A 22083-nucleotide genomic window follows, 5' to 3' on the forward strand; every position below is an offset into this window, starting at 1 on the left:
CAAGAAGAAAAGAACTATGATTCTGAAGTTTGTGAAGATAAATCAGGTAGAATCAGGCTGGGGGAACTGCGAGATGCAAGACGATCTGCATTTTAATCTTTTTCTTGATCTGAAGCCTAAACTTAGCTTCACTTATGCATTCCTATCTTATGGTGAAAAAATGTGGGCAGTGTTGTGTATCCCTCATGATTTAGGCAAACATTTATGCTTTTAAACTTGTGCATGGCCATAGGGAAACTTTCTGGACTCATGTCAGTGAAGTTTCTCAGCGTAGATGGAACCATTTCACCTTCTGAGTTGCAGTTTTTTCTTCTTCTGTCCTTCAGCTATTCAGTTTTCCACCTCTGTTAGTCTGACTATTCACACAAATCTTCTCCATTTTTCTCTCCTCACTCTCATTTATGTCACAGTCTTCATTTTATGTGATAGAAAAGGAGGCTCTGCTCCTTCCTACCCTCTTTTAAACTCTGTAACCTCAGCGTCTGATTGGTCTATTGAAGCAGCAGTACGGTAATAGAACAAATCAAGTGATGCTGCTGAAGCTCCAGCTTGTCAGGTTTCTGTATGTGTGCAGAAGACACTGAGAAGAATAGAGTGCACTTCAGAGACATTGGTGTGCAAGTGATTGCAAAGACATCATTTGTCAAACACTGACCCCATCTCTCGCTATATGTTTATCTCTCTGTCACCCTTTCATTTCTTTTCTGTCTGCCTCGTCTTTTCATCTTGTCACATCTAGAGGCAAATAGCTGATTCAGGCTCAGGCAGCAGGCAGTTAGCAGCGTAACTTATCCCCAGCAGCTACATTTATTAATGCGACTCCTGCCAACATGACTATAAATGATACACTTAGCTTCGCTAGCCTAGTCCCGGGCGTCTTTCCGCCTTCTTTCTCCCCTTAGCCTGGCATAAACTCTTAATGCACCTCGCCACCATACTTTATGCATTAATGATCCACTTAGACATGCTTTCCTGTTCCAGACTTCATTTAACTTTTTCTGCCCCTCCTCACACATAAAGGCATTTAGTCAGAACAGATTACTGTCGCGCATATTCCATCAGCGATGTTGTTGATGTATGTTGTCGCTCAAATCGGCTCCTTTCTTAGAGCTTGTTTTATTTAGCTTCACTGACACCTTTTTCTAGCCTAGCCGCCCTAGACCCATGTTCTGAAGGCACAAGGGTCTAGGACCGCTCGACAGGGAGGGAGGCGGGCTAAAAGGTTGTCTTTCAAATCACTCTGCAGCAATTGGGTAGATATACAACCAATCAGCGCAACGAATAGGCTGACGGAGTTCCTAGAGTGCCGGCGGATTGTGGCTAAGTCCCATTAGCTTCCCAACCAGCGGAGCCAACTGATATATTAAGGATTTGCCATATCCCGTCGGCATAAGTCCAAATATGTCTTTCTTCTCAATGAAACACTTCAGTGCCGTCCTTTGTTTATCTTTCAAGTTGAATTTTAGCTTCAAATCTTTAAGGGCTGTGGGCAAAGCCGAGTCGAAAGATGACTGTTTATTGTGCGCTGGTTGTTTCTGTCAGAATCGTCGTGCCTCTGTCGTCACTTAGTTACGCCCGCCTTCTGACTCTACACTTCATGGTGATTGGTCCGGCCAGTTTTAGGAGAATCCAACCTCGAGCCTTATGGAGGGTAACTAGACCCACCCTGGCAGAGAATTAAATTCGTTGCCGTGGGTTGTCTAGCGCGGCTAGGCTAACCTTTTTCTATAATTCACTGAGTTTCCCGAAGGTCCTTTTTCAAAAAAGACTTTAAGGACTTTGTAAAGAAGCACGAAAACAAGGACATGAAGTGGTGCTAACTTTTAATGTTTTAAATATTGGCTTGTGTCCACGTCATGAATTTAAATGATATTATGAGGGAAAACTTTAATTTATTAATTTAGTAAGAGAAGAAAAATATCACTGAAAAAAATTGAATTCATGTGACTTTCTATTGCCTCAGTTCTTTTCTAAGTTATGCTAATTACTGAAAGACCTTGCTGTTTACTCTGATCTACCATTGTGTTCTTGGCTTCTTTGTGTGGTTGGACTAATTACAAAAAAAAGAGAAAAAAAATCAGTATTAAAGAGGCCATATTATGTTATTGGGTTGTCACACCACATTGAGCTACTTTCTTTCTCAGAAATCACTGCTCCTCACTTTTCTTAAACACAAGGCTTTGAATCCCAGCTTTTCTTCTATTACTTATCGACATGACCTTGTAACAAATTTGCATAACAACAAAGAATGGGCACTTTTCTAACAGTGTGTCATTGTTTCCTTACCAGAGCCGCCTCTGTTATGGCTGCGTCTCTCAACTACGCTAATATAGTTGTGTGTCGCGACACGTTACCAGTGTTATCTCGCTTTCATCCAGCCAGCCAACCAATCAGAGCAGACTGGGCTTTTCAGGAGCTAAAATGAAAAGAGAAAGAGAAGTGATGCTGCAGCAATGTACAGTTTGAAGAAAATAGTGTATTTTTTGATCGTTAAAGAATGTAAACATATTGTAGTAGATCCTGAAAGGCAAATTATGAACTTATAAATATGCGGAATCTGTTTAAATCAGTCTCTTCCTATTTGTACAAAAACAATGAGCACAGTTCAAAGGTGCTGTCAATCAGGGTTCATAAAGACAACTGTCCAACGCACAACATGTCGGTAGCCAATGATATGTGTCTAAAAACCTGCACCTTTTCTATGTAAAACCACAAAACAGAGAGCATGTGTTATAGCTAGAAGGTACATAAGGTTTTCATCAGTCAATGACGTTGCCCCTGTGCAAATAATGAGACCGTCTACATTTAGGAGGCAAAGCAGGATTATTTCAGAGCACAAGCAGGCCATCTCTGACACTGCTGCTCACACATTTTCTCTACCTCGGTAGCACAGATGGTAAATATAGCTTGGTGTGGGAAGTTTTGGCAAGAGCTGCTAGCTGCCTGCTAGGAGGAGAGCATTGCAGAACATACCTACCAACTGTGGGCGACTGTCAGTTTTAACAAGGAGGATGAGAAGCCTTGAAATATCTAAAGCCTCCTCAAGAAATCAGGAATTAAGAAATGTACTATTTTTGTAGCAGCATGTGGTCAACAAGCGGGGTTTGCCATCCCTTCTCATGAGCTTCTCTGTTTTTAGAAGAAGTTTGATATTCTAAGCGTGTTTATTTTTTGCTCTTTGTGCAACTTGCACAGAAAATAATGATTGTCTATTAAGAATGACTCAAGTGACTGGATTAAGTTCCTCTCAGTTCTTTGGGATGTTTTAGAATTTTTTCAGCTCATTGTTTTTACTTTAAACTCTGTGCTGATGCTGAATAAGTCAGAAGCATTCACATTAACCTTCTTTCAGCTTAGTAAGACAACATTTTCCAGGGAAAAATTCTCTATAAATCCCTTTTCCAATTTAGCGACACGGCAACAAATGACAAACAGAAAAAGTTTTGGGTTAGCTGGTGAACATAGCAGAGTCTTAGCCACTAAAGTATCCACAATTTAGAAGATGGTGGAGACCAAAACTGAGACAAAAGAAGGGGAAATTATTAAGGTTTGCATTCCACAGCTAATTGGAAATACAAAACTGGATGAACTGATATATAAATCACATCACATGAGAGTATTTTGCTGTTCTAATTATAGCTTGTTTTGGCTACCTTCAGGTGTCAATGGACATCTTCATTTCTGTAAATATGATAAACGAGTCTGCTAAATGATGATCAATTTTGCAACCTCAGAATTGTCAAAATGTTTCCTCAAAAGGTGACTTACTGATTTCTTACTTTTGACATATGTTTCCATGCAGTTTATTCTATTGTAGAAACTAAATAATGATGCTTTCTGTCCTGATTTGCCGTGCTGGTTTGATTGTTTCAGGTGCTGACAGAACAAGGCTGTGTGTTCCAGGAGCGACATGGCTGGGAGAGACCTGGCTGGTTCAACAAAGACGGACCTGCTCCTGTGAGACTCGCACTAATGATTCATTTACTTCCACATATTGACAGCATGCATTTGGAAAGACATAAACAATTAGGATTCTAATTTTTCATAAGCCTGGCTATCTGGTCTGGTGCTTTGTCCTTCACTGTACTTGGGAAAAATATGATTAGGATTCATTAGCCTCTAACTGTTTTGTTTGTCTGTTCTTGCGAAGCTTAAAGACTATGATTACTATGGGTCTTATGACATTAAGAAGAATGTAAACTACAAATACAACGAGCTGCTGAACAAAGAGTACACCTTTGGATTCCCTCCGCATCACGATGTGGTAAGATACGAGAGCAGAAGTGTGCTCCTTTCCCTTTAATTTCACCCCGTTTGATGAATTGCTGCCTTTAAGGATTGGCCGATGATAAACAGTCATCTTAGAAATGTCATGTTGTCAAAGACAGGACAACATTTGTGTCAGAGTCGAAGCCCGTGTTCACTGGATGTGTGGGTTGTGTTCTTTAAATGCAGATTAAGAGTGAGTGCCTTTCATGTAGACACAGTGTGGCTGTGTTTGACATGTCCTACTTTGGAAAGTTCTATCTCACTGGACCAGATGCAAGAAGGCAGCTGATTGGTTGTTCACAGCTGATGTCAACAAGAAGCCAGGTCAGTTAGCCTGCTGCTAAAGCAAACACTCACACACACACATGCACAGACAGATGGGAGGAAAGATTGATGGTCTGAAGAGGCCAGATACACGGGGCACACAAAAAAAGATGCCAACACATGAGTCCACTCCACCACAAAAACTCCAAATACCACTTCTAAATGCCAGCATGGAGTGCCTCAGAGATGCTGTTAAAAGTGGTGACAAGAGTCTTCTGCCTCGCTTTTTTTTTTTTTTTTTTGGTAACCTTTCACAATCAGCAAACCAACAGTGACGCCCGATTCCTAAGGTGACAGGTGTGTACAGATGTGAAAATGGGAAACCTCTTTCTACACATTGCTATTTCTCCGGCCTCCGTGTTGACAGCGACGTCCTTTCAGAAACAGACATCAAATCTTGGCGAAAAAAATGCTGGGATGTCAACACATTTTAGTTGTTTAGCTGTGAAGGATTTGAAAGTGTCTGACACCGCCGACTCCCAGCGGGCCCGCGTTATGAATAGACTGAAAGCAGCTATATACACAGATGAGCCACATTACAAACAGGCAGGTGAAGAGTGTAACATTGATAATCTCGTTTTAATGCAATGCTCTGCAGGAAAACCTTGGATCCCCCCCATTCATATAGATGTTATTTTGACACGTACCGCTCACATAAAACGACCAAACACATCTGCGCCATGGAAACAGAACTCCCAGACAACTATGGCCTCCTCCAAGAGTACAGTATGATTCACATCACAACAAAAGCTGCTCAAGAATGTTGGTTTCACTCTTAGTCCTTCGAAGTTTGCTGTAGTGAGGTGTTTATTGGCTTACCAACGCAGAGCATGAGTCTGTGAAAGTAAGACACATTTTATAGGGATGGTCAGACAGTAGGGAGGGAGACCGTATGTAAATACAAGAGTGAACAGTGGTTCATTTGCATATGGTTGCTAATCAGTAACAGAGGGTAATACACAACGAACAAAAGAAGGTGGAGTCTAGATGTCTGGCAAACAGTTGCAAATAGCAAAAGTGTGTCAAATAACAAAAGATAAAAGAATTGTGGGAAATAGAATGAAGGAGTGACACTAGAAGATACACACGTGGACAAAATTGTTGGTACCCCTCAGTTAAAGAAGGAAAAACCCACAATTCTCACTGAAATCACTTGAAACTCACAAAAGTAACAATAAATAAAAATTTATTGAAAATTAAATAATCAAAATCAGCCATCACTTTTGAATTGTTGATTAACATAATTATTTAAAAAAACAAACTAATGAAATAGGGCTGGACAAAAATGATGGTACCCATAACTTAATATTTTGTTGCACAACCTTTTGAGGCAATCACTGCAATTAAACGATTTCTGTATTTGTCAATGAGCGTTCTGCAGCTGTCAACAGGTATTTTGGCCCACTCCTCATGAGCAAACAGCTCCAGTTGTCTCAGGTTTGATGGGTGTCTTCTCCAAATGGCATGTTTCAGCTCCTTCCACATATGTTCAATGGGATTCAGATCTGGGCTCATAGAAGGCCACTTTAGAATAGTCCAACGCTTTTCTCTCAGCCATTCTTGGGTGTTTTTGGCTGTGTGTTTTGGATCGTTGTCCTGTTGGAAGACCCATGACCTGCGACTGAGACCAAGCTTTGACACTCGGCAGCACATTTCTCTCCAGAATGCCTTGATAGTCTTCAGATTTCATCGTACCTTGCACACTTTCAAGACACCCTGTGCCAGATGCAGCAAAGCAGCCCCAAAACATTACTGAGCCTCCTCCATGTTTCACCGTAGGGACAGTGTTCTTTTCTTCGTATGCTTGGTTTTTGAGTCTATGAACATAGAGTTGACGTGCCTTACCAAAAAGCTCCAGTTTGGTCTCATCTGTCCAAAGTACATTCTCCCAGAAGCTTTGTGGCTTGTCAACATGCATTTTTGCAAATTCCAGTCTCGCTTTTTTATGAGTTTTTTTCAGCAGTGGTGTCCTCCTTGGTCGTCTCCCATGAAGTCCACTTTGGCTCAAACAACGACGAATGGTGCGATCTGACACTGATGTACCTTGGCCTTGGAGTTCACCTTTTAATTTCTTTGGAGGTTGCTCTGGGCTCTTTGGATACAATTCCAACGATCCATCTCTTCAATTTGTCATCAATTTTCCTCTTGCGGCCACGTCCAGGGAGGTTGGCTACTGTCCCGTGGGTCTTGAACTTCTGAATAATATGAGCCACTGTTGTCACAGGAACTTCAAGCTGTTTAGAGATGGTCTTATAGCCTTTACCTTTAAGATGTTTGTCTATAATTTTTTTTCGGATGTCCTGGGACAATTCTCTCCTTCGCTTTCTGTTGTCCATGTTCAGTGTGGTACACACCTTTTCACCAAACAGCAGGGTGACTACTTGTCTCCCTTTAAATAGGCAGACTGACTGATTATGAGTTTGGAAACACCTGTGATGTCAATTAAATGACACACCTGAGTTAATCATGTCACTCTGGTCAAATAGTTTTCAATCTTTTATAGAGGTACCATCATTTTTGTCCAGGCCTGTTTCATTAGTTTGTTTTTTTAAATGATTATGTTAATCAACAATTCAAAAGTGATGGCTGTTTTTGATTATTTAATTTTTAATAAATTTTATTTATTGTTGCTTTTGTGAGTTTCAAGTGATTTCAGTGAGAATTGTGGGTTTTTCCTTCTTTAACTGAGGGGTACCAACAATTTTGTCCACGTGTGTATCTCTAGCAAAAGGTGTGCTATTTTCTTCATCCGGAACAACTAGAGGAGCACAACCAAGAGCTCTAAGTTTTGACCTGACCTCCAGGTTTCACAGACACCAATGTGATCAAACATCTGTAGGACGCTCAGAAACAAATCTGACCCATGGAGGCCTTAAAGACTCTGCTGCTAGCATTACATCATAAGTATCCAATCACATTCATGTGTATCGGTCATCATTCGGACTTAATTTGCGTCGTACTTTTCCTTCAAATTGATCATAACACAAATTGTTTTATAGAAGAGAAGTAATGAAAAATAATAAAACCAATACCTGGTTGTGGAAACGGTTGAAAATGCAGTCTTAGTCATGTTTCAAATGTGAAGCTCAAAACTGAGATTTTAGTCAGAGACTTGAATCGACATACTCTAGAAAATGGATAGTAGCCAATATAAATCAACATGCAAATATAGATAAATGGATTTCAATCATGAATGTCACAAACTATACAATAAAACACTCCTTATTTGTTTAATAAAGTGGGTGTCCTCGGGTCAAGAAGATGGTAGAATAAAGCAAGACTCAAGGAGCATGTAATGTGCCTAACAGTTATAAATATTAAAAGCAATTTACATGAGCAGACTAAGTGGAAATTGACAAATGTTGAATAAAGATTTATTCATGCTGAGAGAGAATCATAAATACAGGAGACCGAGGAAAAAAATGAAGATACAGATTGTATGTGTCTGAACAGGTGGCAGTGATCTGGTGTCTCTACACACCCAAGATGATTCATTTTCAAGCTTGTAGTCTTCACACCTGATTAACGCAGACTTAAGGTAGCTCATCAGACGTTTATCAGCCCAAAAAAGCCAAATAAATTTTCCATTATGTAGTAGTTCTCCAGTGAGACCTGTAAAGCTCACAGCTGATTCAAAATACACACCCAGAAAGGCGTTTACCTGCGTATTACCTTTAAATTGAATGATTTCACTTTAATATCCTCCCCATTATCTTGACAAGATCTGGTCCATCACTCTCTCTGCTTCTTGCTCGCAGTTTTTAATCGACAGCGACTGTGGGGCTCACACTTGCTCAGAGAATATTAAACGTCCCAGCAGGATGAAAATGATGTGCTTTACACATCATTTTCTTTAATACCGGTGACAAATGAAACTGTAACATCAATCACTCTTTCAAATGAAAAATGACAGTGGGACAAGCACATATTAGCATGTCAGTGCAGCCACCAGCTCCTTTGGGAAACCAATGATGGACATGTTATGATTTTATGTCGCTTGTAATTATGTACAGACTTCATTCATTAGAAAATTCATTAGGACATCCTCATCATGGATAGCTTTGTTGAGGGATGTTTCTTAGCAGTCATTGCAGCTCTTATTTAAGTTGTTTCCTTGGTAACGAGGAACAAAAACAGCAAAGGCGTGAACTTGGTGTAGCTTCAATGTATTAAAAATTCATTCCTATTCACACATGGGAGTCAGGAGAGCACACACAATCAGACACAAGCATATGAGCTGGATTCCTAACAAAAAGTGAGTTGCAAACGGAGGATTGATGTCAGATATTGTTTTTTTTTTTCCCCCACAGAACCGCACACCGAAGATTTACCCACAAAGTCTGCCACTGTAATTAATTACTTCTGTGTGTGTTTGCGCATAATACAGGCTCCACAGTGTATACCTGCATGTTGAATAAAAGAGGAGGAGCAGAGGCCGACCTGACAGTGAGCCGACTGGAGGCTGGTGCTGCCAACCTGCCCCTGGCACCAGAATCCAACGGTGAGCGTCCACACATCCATCTACTGTGCTGCGTATCTGCTGCTGTTTATCATTCCATCATTTTTTTGTCATTTTTAACTGTTGTGTTCTGCCTCTTGTTTTATATCTCATTCTGTCGTATCTTACTTTGGATGTATTGTTGTTTTTGCTCGGTTCTATTTATTATTGTTTCTCCCAGTTGATCTGTCAGCTCTGCTTATCTCTTATATTTATCAGTTTATTCTCGTATCGCTTATTCTTCTGTGCACTCGTGCTTTTCCCCTCTGTCAATTCAATGCATCACTGTCAGCATATCTCTGTGAAATCTAACTTTCATTTTCAGTAACGTTGTCTTGCTGGTCGGCTCCATGTGTCTGTTATTGGGTTTACCACTCAGTCATTTTTATTTACTTTTCTGTTTACGTTTTCGTCTGTGAGTTTTTTTTCTTTCTGTCACACTCAACAAACTTACAAGAAAACGATCGAAAACTAAAAGAAATTTGTAGATAAACTGCTGAAATTTTGCACAAAAAGTTTGCTGCACTTGGCAGTGGTAAAAATAATGAGGAGATGATGAGATGCAAAGTCTTTAATATTATGGAAATTATCCAAAAAAAAATCCAGCTTGTCAAAAACAGGTGAAAAATTGCCAAACAATTTGTTATTAACAAAGAAAAAAATGAGAAAGGGAAACAGGAAAATGTTATTTTAAGTATTTATTTTTTGTATTGTCTTCAATTTTGATTTTGCTTCTTCATTATTTGACCACTTCATCAGAAAGCCCAAAAAATAAATAAATAAAAAGAAGGGGTTCTGAGACCAGATGGGCTGAGAGTCATTGCTGCTAATTAAAAATACCACAGGGTACACATGAATCAGAAGAGACACATTAATTAATCAAAACTAATGACTATTGCATAATAGTGTATTACGTGGGAAGCTGCAGTTTAATGCCGTGATGTTTAAAGTTGCTTTTGCACCATTATGTGTTTTCTTGACAAAGTACTGTTGATAATATCAGTATTAAGTTGGTGGAAAGAAAACAGGGCTGAGTTAAGTTTTGCCCTGCCAAAATTTCAAGAATATCTTTCAAACTTGCCAAATATTTAGATGTACTTCCATCATTTTGTCACAAGATGTAGTTACAGTATATAATTGTGTTTCCAGAGTGTCATTCTTGTGCCCTTTCCTCCAGGTGATGCGTACTACCTGGCCATCGGAGGCGGTGTAGCAGAACACAACTGGAACCACATTAGATCAGTTCTTCAAGACCAAGGCTTCCGCTGCCAGCTGACAGACCACTCTGAGGACATGGGAATGATCAGCATTCAGGGACCCAAGAGGTGAGACAGGGAGGAAGTGGAAATTAGAGGGCTAGGATGAATGTTAGCAGTGTTGGGATAAATAACCAGGTGAGAAACGGACAGACAAAGCATGGAACAGGAGTGAGGAAAGGACCTGAAAAGACAACATTTGATCAATTAGAGTCTATCGGATGACGGAGCTGCTCTTGAGACTTAGCCACAAATATGAGAGATGAGTGCAAGGACTGAAAACAGGAGACACAATCAAAGAGGTTCAAGGTTAATTCTGCAGTTTAATGTTGCCATTAACTGTTTCATGATGCTATAAACAAGGCAAAGTCAATTAAAATCTATTTTTTCACCTGGGTGAGCGATGATGATGGTCTGAGCATCTGAACAGGGTCCCACCTTGATGCCTGCTGAGGGAGGAGATTGGGGCAAATCACAATGGAAGGATTATTATATCATTTGGTACGGAAACATGTTGGGATTCCCAAGAAAATGAGGTGGAAGTGACCGAGGATTGAGACACTTTTCTACAACCCGATTCATGATAAGTAACACCAGTTATGAAACATCCGTGACAGAATGAGAGATCACGATAAATATGTCTCAGAGCAGCTCCTCTTTGTGTTATCAGCACTTTATACTTTTGGTTAGAGGTCAATGGATTTCAATATATCTACCGATCTTGCCTAAAAGTCGAAAAGATCCAAAATATCTTCTAGCCCAAAAGAACCATTTAAAAGCATCTGCAGCATCATGGAGAGAATAGCAAGTGGATCAAAGCCCCAGTGTGACTTGCAAATCGACATGCAGTGTGCTATGGCTGAATGGATGCCAAATTTTAAAGCCCTGGTGTTTTCACAGAAAAGGGAAGGGAGAAAAACTGATCCCTGGACTTGGCTGTCAGCATGAATTTAACTTTTTTGCTTTTGTTTTACATTTATGCAAAAAACTGCAGCCTGCTATTCCATGACACAACATCACAGATTTGTTAGTTATATGAGCACACTTCACTTTGCTCTTGTGTGTCTTCACTGAACACAACTTTAGTGTCACAATAATTTTATACAGTCTAAATAAATCAAAATAAAACAACATCTCTTGCTCCTACATCACCTTCCAAGATAATTCCCCGGTAAACACTGCAGCAATGACTTTCAAGGACACAACGTCAACAGCAATAAAGCGGCAGACCTTCGTCTCACTTGAGCAGTGATGCTCAGGGATTAAGCTGTGACAGCACTGACACTTAAATGAGTGGCTAAAACAGGCAGGCAAGTTGGAATGCTTCTTTAATTGTCCTATATTTAAAAAAACATGCTTCCACCCAAAGTTGCAAGAAGTTTAAAAGGTAATTTCTTGGCATTTTTGCCTTTATTTGATAGAGACTGTGCAGATTGACAGGGCATGTAGGGAAAGGGAGCAGCGGAATGACATGTAGTCAAAGGTCCAGGTCTGCTGGGAATCAAACCAGTCTCAGGCATGCATTTCAAGGAACTTAAAGGTTCTTTTTTACCATTTGTTGTCTGTATTTTGACTGCATTCTGAAAAACCCATAAAGATTGGTCATATTAGTCCACTGACAAATGGGAAAAAAACACCAGAAAATTTTGAATTTTTGCTTGCTTGCTCTAGTCCAGTTCAGGCTGATTGACTCACAAAAGATTTTCATGTATGTCTCGTCATTGCTCGCTTTCTATTCCTGCTGGAGGTTGTCCTTTGTCATTAGATGATGAATGTTGAAGCACAGAGAAAAAACTGTTCATGGTGCCTGAGATAAAATCCTGCAAGTACTCAGCTAATCAGGAATTTTCAGAGCTGCAAGCCCAAACCTCAGATTTCCTACAATTTAAAAAAGAAATTGTACTGCCTCCCAAGCCGGGACATTCTGAGGGGTAGAATAACTTCCCTGGAAGTTATATTTGACCGTGGTATCTGCAGTGGAAATGCACCGAACCCCTGGGGAAAGCTCCTGTGGCGTAACAGGCCGAGTTCTCTTCAAGCCCTGAGAAAAGCTCCTGTTCTTCTGTTTTCTTGTTTGGATGCTGCTCCAAGCTACGAATGCCTCTGGGTAAAACTGTGGGACTGCAGTTGAATGGGAAGTTGTGTCAGACGAAGTTTGATCCTACGTGTTTCGAGATGCTAATTAAAATCCGATATTTCTCTAGGGAGATGTTTGCAATTCACTTTACCTGACCTGTAAATACCACCCACTCCTCCGTCAGAACCATTGATTTATTTCCTCATCTTCAGGTGTGTATTCATGTATTGTCCAGATAAAGCTGGGGCTGCACATTTGGACATGGGAGGTAGTCCAGGCTTGTCACTTTTTTCTTGCTTCCTACTGGTTTCTCTTTGTTCTTCACTCAAAGAGCAAGCCAGGCCACCTTTACCTCTGCCCCATCTCATTCCCTGCACTCCTCATCTATCTCTTCCTCCCCTCTCACCTCCTCTCTGGCTCTCTCCCCCGCTGCCTCACCCCATTCTGCCTTTGTTCTTTCCCTCTTGCCAGCAGCAGGGTTACTCCACTCTGTTCTCTGTGTGGGCTTTGTCGATTTCTCCTCCTTGAGGCTTTTCTCAACTCCTGCTCTGCTCGGTTTCTTTTCTCTTGGTCTGTAGCTGGTATTCACCTTTCCTCACCCTCCCGTCCCCCCTCGCCTCCCTCTCGGCTCAATTGCCTGTTCCCAGTGCCCTCTTTCAGACTTTTCTGTCCCACTTGCTTTTTTATTACTTACGTCAAGCTAGAGTCTGTTGCGTCACCACCACCAGCAGCCCCTTGTGTGTGTGTTTCATTAGGGATGCGCACACGTACACAATAGGATGCTGATTATGTATCTCATTGAGTTTTCCCTAGCCTCCAAAATGCACTCAGCTTGTGTTTGTGTGTGTGGATATTATAGTGAAGATTGGCGTCTGTGTTGCCTCTCACAGTGCAGTGCCGTAATGATTTTTTAGCTCCTCCTCATTGTTTCTGCCTCCTGTGAGGAATCGCAGAAAAATCACTCCTCCAGTGTTTTGGTTTTGTTTTCCTATGAAACAAATTGATCCCTTTAAAGCTCGAGGGGTGAGAAAATTACAGCGTTTATGGAAATGCGGTTAACTCTGTTTTCCCTCCCTGAGACGTCTCATTCATATTCTCCGGAGAGGGGAGTCTTTAAACTTGCAGCGTTTCTCTCACACAGCTTGGCAGCTTGTTCCAAGGGGTGAAACTGGTGCTCAACCACTTGCTTTGTAATTATGAACCTTATGTATAATAGATGAAATTACGCGATATCCTTGAAGAGAGTCGTGTGTGTGTGTGTGTGTGTGTGTGTGTGTGTGTGTGTGTGTGTGTGTGTGTGTGTGTGTGTGTGTGTGTGTGTGTGTGTGTGTGTGTGTGTGTGTGTGTGTGTGTGTGTGTGTGTGTGTGTGTGTGTGTGTGTGTGTGTGTGTTGTACATGCATCCTTGGATCCACAGCTGAGAGCCACAGTGAAGTGGCAAGTCAGAGAAACAAATTGGTGGTTGTAAGGCCCCCCCTCTCCCACCCAATGCACACACATACACACCAAACGGAGCTGTTTGCTGAGTATGTGTAACTAATTGGCCTTTGCTCTCGGCCACTTGAGTCCACTGTACGAAGGGAGGACAGAGATTGGAGGACAGCCTGAAGAAAGCATCGGCCTGTGGAACAACACCAGCTCACACACGCAGACCTGCTCACATGCATATTTATAGTTCATTTATACAGCACCTTCAAAAACAAAGATACAAAGTGTTTTTTAGTAAAAATACATAAAACAGTAGCAGTAAGAACCAGAATTTAAAATCTCTCTCTGGTCATTTTTTAACCCTCTGAACTTTAAGCTGTTAGTGCGTTTTTCTCCTGTTACATTTTTCCCAGGGCTGTCAAAATTAACATATTGATGCGGATTAATCTATTATCATGATTAATCTGATTTTAAAAATTGTACGCAATTAACCCAACTGCAGCGCAGAATGGCTCAAAATCCCTGGCACCGCATTTCGGACAGTTTGTCCAAGTAGACATGTCCACAAGGTAGAAAGTTTGAGTTTCATTGGAAGGCATCTTTAGGATATAAACAAGATAAAATAATCATTCCCTCCAGGATTTCGCAGGCTTTTTTCGAGATTGTTGTTTGATGTTTTAAGCGTATTTGTTGCAGTGAAATTGCGGGAGACAGTGACAGTTGCTGTAAAGTTGCATTTTTTTTCACCTTTTTGAACATCCATCCATCCATTCTCTATACACCGCTTTATCCTCACTAGGGTCGCGGGGGGTGCTGGAGCCTATCCCAGCTGAATCGGGCGAAGGCGGGGGACACCTTGGACAGGTCGCCAGTCTGTCGCAGGGCTACATATACAGACGAACAAACACACTCACATTCGCATTCACACTTACGGGAAATTTAGAGTGATCAATTAACCTCAGCATGTTTTTGGACTGTGGGAGGAAGCCGGAGTGCCCGGAGAAAACCCACGCACGCACAGGGAGAACATGCAAACTCCATGCAGAAAGATCCCAGGCCCACCCCGGGATTTGAACTGGGGATCTTCTTGCTGCAAGGCGAAAGTGCTAACCACTACTGCACTGTGCAGCCCCCCTTTTTGAACATGTTTCAACATTTTAATTGACGATATTTATTCCTAAGCTAATTCTTTAACACACTTCAACCCATTTCCACAAGCTGGCACACCACGGTGGGAAATTAGCAGCAGCCAGATACTGGTTTAACATGAAGCGGTTGGTAGATTTAAACAAAATTATCATTTACTATTGAATGAATCATATTCATATATCAGGGGCTTAAAAAGTTATTTTCACATCCTGACACACACATGTTCACAACCACTCTGACGGCTTGTCACGTCAATTAATGAATCTTTCCTTCAGAGCTCCAGCAGGCCTGGTTGCAACAGCTTCCATCACGGCAATGTGTCTGGTCTGTGGTCCACTTATTTCAGCCATTCTCCTAATATGTTTTGTGGTAGAAAAGTGTTTGTCAACTGATGATTTTCAGTTGTATTCCGCCACAATATTGCACGAGTGCAAAGCAGTTTACCTCCGCTTTGGTGAAGAACATCAGGGAATTGTTTTGCACGGTCTTTAGCAGTAATTTTTGTTGGTAAATGACAGACATTAGAATCGGGCATGTCTGCATCTTCAAACCATAAACAAGGAAGGTAATTCGGTGACGTACATTCATTATGTTTGCATTGAGGTCTGCTATAATTGATGGAACTCACGGGACGCTGACCAAAATTGCAGAAAAGTTTCGGTGATTGGACAAAATTGCGAGGTTGCGCAAAATTAGCCGAGATTGGTTGAATTTGTGTTAATTGATGCAAACACAACATCGCAAATTTCTGGAGGGCCTGAATAACTTAAATAAATGTGATTGACATTTCTTAATAGAGTTATGATTAGATTTTTAAGAAGAGATGTAAAAGTTGATACGGTGGCTGAGAATTTCACAGCTTAGATCCTGGTTAGCAAAGGTCATCTTACTTTTGGCGACAATTTCAAAATTAGAAACCTTAATAAGACCCTGTCACAAGATCTCAAACAACGATCATGCTCTGAGGGAGTTAGCAGACCGTGGATACAGGCAGAAACCAGACCATTCAAGGCTTTAAAAGCAACAGATATAACCTTTAAATCAATTCCAAAACTCACTGGTAGCCAGTGAAAGGCAGCCAGCCCTGACGTAGTGTGGTCACTTCTCTTAAAAGCCTGGCAGCAGAGTTTCGTATCATCTGCAGTCTTTGAATGTTTGGTCTGCTGGTAACGGAGCAAAGTGCCTTGCAATAGTGGAAGAGATAAAAGCATGGATGACCTTTTGTAAGTCTGCCGAAGAAAGTAATGATTTGATCTTGTTTAGCTGTCTCAGTTGGGCAAAGCAGAGCTGCAATACATCATTCAGCTGGGAATCAAAGGACAGGTCAGAGTTAAAAATAACACCGAGGGAATATATGCATGAAATCACATATATGACCATCCCTGCATGGATACGTTTCTGCTTTTAACTATGACTACATTGATTTGCTTTTTAGAAAAAAAAGCACACCCACACAGATGAACAAACATGGATGCGCTAACGTCATCCGAACTGTTCCCCAGATATTTCAACCCTGGCTTCCTGCCACACCGTTGCAAAAATATCTGCTAGAAAAGGCCCCACACGTTGTATTCTCTACCTGCCCACTCACATATAATACAAGTGTACAAGTAGCAGAGCAAGCTAAACTTAGTCCTTTTTTTTTTCTGTTGACTCATCTTTACGTAATATTGATTTTAGTGTGTGAGTGTATGTTTGTGGGAGAAGCAAAGCTGGAACATTAGCTGATTTTCCAGTGTTGCTTGTGTTGGGAAGAACATACACAAAATATAAAAACCCAAAGAGATTAATTATTTTTTCTCCACACCAGTTGCACACTTGAAAATACAAAATATATTCACTGGCAGCCACAGTTTTTTTTTTGTTTTTTTTTACTTTTCTGTGTTTTCTCTGTTGTGATGTCCGTGTTTTCTGTCTGTTTGCAGCCGAGAGGTTTTACAAGAGGTTTTGGACACGGACCTGAGTAATGAAGCTTTCCCCTTCTCTAGCCACAAAGTTGTCAACGCAGCAGGACATCAGGTGACAACACACGCACACAAACACACACACACCAGTGGTTCAAGTCACTTCTACAGTAATTGGATGTGGTACATTTGTCAGCCTCAGCATAACCCTGTCGCCGCTAGTTAAATAAAAATTGCAGTTAATTAAAAATAATTCTATGCAAATCGCATGCTGTTGAGTGAAACTGGTTTATTATTTCAAAGGTTCAGTCATCAGAGATTGTAGAGTGTGTGTTTGTGTGTTTGTGTGTGTGGGGACAGATGGCATGTCTCAAGGCGTCCTTGTGACTTACTTACATGTCAAGGCTGTCCAAATTATTTTTTTTTCTGCCTGTTTTCCACCTTCTACCTCTTTCTTCTTCTGCCTCTGACTGAAAACAAAGCAAGGTCTCCAGCGCTGTTGTTTACACACTCTGGGGAGGCTGTACATTTCTACCTAGCCGTATTTTTCATTCAGTTTTCAGTTTTCCTGCCTCTCGTGTTGACCTCAGCAGTGTTTCTGGCTTCAGATAAAAAAAAGAGCATGTTGTACCGGCACATGCAGCGACACATATGTCCACACACACTCGCTCTGTCTTAGCCGCTCTTGCATGAATTATGCAACGCTCTGGTGATTGCAGTCAGCATCATCTTACAGCTCTGCAGGAGTGTTTGTGCATGTGCGCGGATGTGTTGCTTGTGCTGTGTTCCAGCTGGTTGCTGGCCTTGTCTGGGTGACATTTTAATGGCTGCACTGCTGTGAGAGCAGAGCTTTCTCTGCCCCTCTGCTCCCCTCAAAGCTCATTAGACTCTCTCTCGCTTTCTCTTTTCCTAACTTGTCATTTGAAGCGAGCGTGCTGGCGTGCGTTAGGTCAAATGAATTCACGTTTATGTGCATTCTTACACATGTGTTTGTGTTTGGACGTTGCCCGGTAAATGTATGAGCGACCTTGTGTCATGCACGTATTTAAGTTTGTCGTCGGCGTATCTGCTGTGTGCTTTCAATAAGTGCAGGACTACATGTACTATCCTCCCCAGAGCTCCTTAGCATACATATGGGGCCCAGGGTGAGCCCTCGCTGCTCACTGGCCAGATGGCCTGGCTGTCACTGCACTCACTGGGGAAACTGAAAGTTTTCACTCCTTTCTTTCACTCCCTTCCATATTTTCTTCCTCCCTTGCTTTCCTTTTCCTCCTCTCTTTAGCATCTCCTCTCACGTTCCATTTGGTTGCATTCTAACCACTTTACAGGACTTCTTGGCATTTTTCAGCCTGGGTGTAATTCTTGTTTGGCTTCTATTGTGGGTTCTCTATAATACTGTAATTGTATTAGCGAGTGATGGATGCTGGATTTTTGAAGCCAACAAATGCATCAATATTCAAGGGTCTAAAAGAAAATGCAATAACAACACACTGCATCAGTCTTTAGGAATTATTTTTGACCAAAAACATGACATGGACAAATATTCTTGACACAGATCCCAGATTTTGTCTCTGTGATGTTCAAACTCTAAATTACATCAAGCCTCCTGTACTTTGGTGTTTTCATAACAAGGTTCTTGTTACTTATTGGCTGCTGTGAGAACAGTTTACCTGAAATAAGCTGATACTAGCAAATTAATGGGTTCAACTCTCGTGAGTATTAACCAGGTCTGCAGACTGATTTTTACATTGGGTGCAGTGGTGCACTTAACCCTTTCATTTAATTAGTATCACTTTTTTTTGTCAGTTCCCTTACAGTTTGATAATTTATTCACACATTGTATAAATAATTAAAAATGAATGTGCAGATAACTGTTTCAATGTGTTCTTTTACATAAGAATGAACTTGTGCATGCAAAGACTCATGCAGTTTAGAGACATCGAGTGTTTTCTGAAGCTACAATTTACAGATGTTCAACAAATGCATGTATCAGTAGATGCCAGTTAAGTAGCTGAGCACAGAGAAGCCTCTAGTCTCCAATCAGTTACTGCCACACAGCAGCTCAGACAGGTGTGTGATGAAAAGAATTCTAATATCACATTTAACATTACAGAATGACTTATTACAAAAGTACCTCTCAAGGAAGTGTGTTAATTCCAGATCACATGACCTGCTTCACATGATGTCATTTCCTCCTGAAGAAAAGACTGAAAGACTCCAAATCTTTCTGAGTTATTTAATATAAAGTAGTGTATGAGTCAATTGTGGATTTATGGCATGTCAACAGGTTTACTACAATATCTTTATAAATAACTTTCAATTTCAATTTTACTCAATTCTGTATATAATATTTGGAAGAATCTTTGTGTAAAAATGCCATGTGGTGTTTGGTTATAGGCGGCCATGTTGATTTCAGGCCTGAAAACAGCAAAAACGTCAACGATGATATAAAAAGTCCCACAATTTTATATTGGCCCAACTAATATTAACAGCAATCACAATTTTAGCTTCCCACAAGTAAGTGAACATGATCGACTGCAGCACTGTTTTTAAAAAAAAATCAATTCCGAAGGCCTTATCTCACCGTAGAATACGTTATTTTATTATTTTCTGAATAATTCTTGATGTCACTGCTGTCTGTGAACTACAGCCACCCGGCTACTAGAGAAAAAGTTAGTCAGGAGCCCTGTATGCACATTTTATTTCCCAAAGTCCATAGCAAAAAAATGTATGATGGGGTTTAGTGAAAAATCAATAAAAACTGTTAAACTAAGCTGGTTAAGTTAAACTCAGAAAGTAGTACCATAGAAGTAGGCTGAAGTGAAGGACGGACGCCCTGCTGTGATTGATGATTTGAGGTTAGAGACAGTTGATAGACTGTTTGGACTGGAGTTGGTTGAATCAAACATCACCTGATCCAGTCGAACACCAAGCTACAGAAATAGTCATAGCTGCTGCAGCAAACTGCGTAACATAGTAGATCCACTCCCTGCTTTATTATTGCGCAGACACCAGTTACTTTACATTGTGAGGCTGAAACATGCTTTGGCTCGTGTCAGAAATGCAAGAAGGAGGTTCATATCTGCAGCTTTCCAAATTACAAAATGAAATGACAAAGTACACGTTTGAGCAATTTTTGTCATTTGTGGTGATAAAATAGACAGATTCCAGTTGTGGGTATTTTTTCTCCTCCATCTGAGCAGTTCACAGCAGCTAGTGCGATATTAAGGGCATCACTATGTGTTTTTACTTCCAGTCAGAAAGACAGGTTTCTGAGATGTCTGTTAAATTGAGGCTCTTTGGGAAGCTGTGGGAGGTTTGTCCTAGTTGTCACATCCAATGCTGCTGTTCCCAAAATCCCCACAATGGAGCTGGTGAATAAAACGTTACTATGTTCAATATTCAAAGGGACAAAATTATGGAGAATAACACCCAGGTTGAGAAATACTTTTCTTTTTACTTCCATTTACTTTTTGTCCATCATACATCGGTTTTCTTCCACCTCTCTCCCCCGGTGGAGTTTTTCAACTCCTTTCAGGACATGACATTCATTTTCTAAAAGGAGATTACAGTTTCCCTGTTTCCTCATTTTGTGCACCTTATCTTATTCTCACATCTATTCTATTCTGGTTATTTTCTGCTGCTGTCCGGCTCTTATGCTTTCTCTGTTCGGCTGCAGCACATGAAAGCCTCTGTGAGCATTAAAATGCATTCCGTGTAAATTTGGTCCTTGAAGATAAAGTGTGTGTCTGTGTTAGAGGAAACACAGGAGGGAGAAGAATGGCAGCTCGGTCTTCTACATGCGCCTCATCGTTTCTTTGAGCCTCCTCTCTGCCTCCTCCTGTCGTTCAGGTTCGAGCCATGCGTCTGTCTTTCGTTGGAGAGCTGGGATGGGAGCTGCACATTCCCAAAGACTCCTGCCTTCCCGTCTACAACGCCGTCACGGCCGCTGGCGCAAAACACGGCATCATCAACTCCGGCTACAGAGCCATCGACTCGCTCAGCATAGAGAAAGGTAACATTCAGGTGGAGGTTACAAACAGCTGAGCACAACATCCAAATCCAGCTCACTTACAGACTTTCTGAGCAAGCAACCCGACTGTTAGCTCAGTGTGGGTACTTTAATAATACTCTATCAAAAATGTGCCACGAGTAAACATGGTTTTTGCTCATATCTCTGTCTCCATCAGGGTACAGACATTGGCACGCCGACCTGCGCCCCGATGACACACCCCTGGAGGCGGGACTTGCCTTCACCTGCAAACTCAAGAGTTCCATCCCATTCCAGGGTCGCGACAGGCTGGAGAAACAGAAGGAGGAAGGACTGAGGAGGCGCATCGTCTGCTTCACCACCGATGAGTTAGTAGATCATCTCATTTTCCAGTTTGTAGATCATCCTCAACTAGGGATGTTCGACAGTATCGGCCCACTTATATAATCAGCCGAATATTGGCATCAAAATGTAATATCGGTCAATGTTGTCGTTTTTTTGGCTATCATGAAAATCGATAAATTAATGATTAGATTTCCCTGGCATTTACTGGACTCATAGAGGGAGAGTGTGAACTGTTATTTGAGACAATTAAAAAAACAAGGCGTAAGTATGGCATTTTTTCCATCACTTAAATTGAAGTAATTTTCTTATTTTGCACAGACAATGTTTCCATTTGGAAAGCCTTGTTGCATTTGAGAATGGATCCAACGGGGCATCATAACAAAACTAGGCATGATGCGTTAATTCCACACAGGAGATATGCGATGTTACCTCAGATTAGGTAAACAGCCCACATATATCGGTATTGGTTGATATCGGAATCGGAAATTGAGAGTTGGACAACATCGGCATATCGTTATTGGCAAAAAGCCATTATCAGACATGTGTATCCTCAGCTCCTCTCATTGTCCCTCCCAACAGAAATGCGAGGAGAGAGGAGTCATTGGAACAACCATTTAAGAAAATGAGCAATCCTCCCCTCTGAGCTGTTGTTTTAAAGCGATTGTCCGAAAAATATGACGTGTTGCAGCTGCATGACCTGTCGATTGTTTTGTTGTAACCCGCTGCAGAACAGCTCACAGAATAAATTTACTTATAATTCAAATCCCAAAGTGACAGAATGTGATGAGAATGCACGGATTTAACACGTGTAGTGAAGTATAACAGAGTTGGGCACACAAATTG

At 41.1% G+C, this 22083-nt stretch overlaps 1 protein-coding gene across 1 annotated transcript in view; it reads left to right on the plus strand.

Annotated features, from left to right (window-relative positions):
• The window catches only part of sardh (sarcosine dehydrogenase), a 60172-nt gene that overhangs the window by 27697 nt on the left and 10392 nt on the right, over window positions 1–22083 (plus strand). Inside the window, 9 exon segments of the mRNA XM_022198205.2 lie at window positions 3874–3957; window positions 4151–4264; window positions 4456–4540; window positions 4543–4593; window positions 8981–9094; window positions 10269–10416; window positions 16926–17019; window positions 20757–20919; window positions 21095–21263. Coding sequence (XP_022053897.2) covers window positions 3874–3957; window positions 4151–4264; window positions 4456–4540; window positions 4543–4593; window positions 8981–9094; window positions 10269–10416; window positions 16926–17019; window positions 20757–20919; window positions 21095–21263 — 1022 coding nt within the window.

The sequence above is a fragment of the Acanthochromis polyacanthus genome, chromosome 18 (assembly GCF_021347895.1).
Source record: "Acanthochromis polyacanthus isolate Apoly-LR-REF ecotype Palm Island chromosome 18, KAUST_Apoly_ChrSc, whole genome shotgun sequence".
NCBI classification, from domain to species: domain Eukaryota; kingdom Metazoa; phylum Chordata; class Actinopteri; family Pomacentridae; genus Acanthochromis; species Acanthochromis polyacanthus.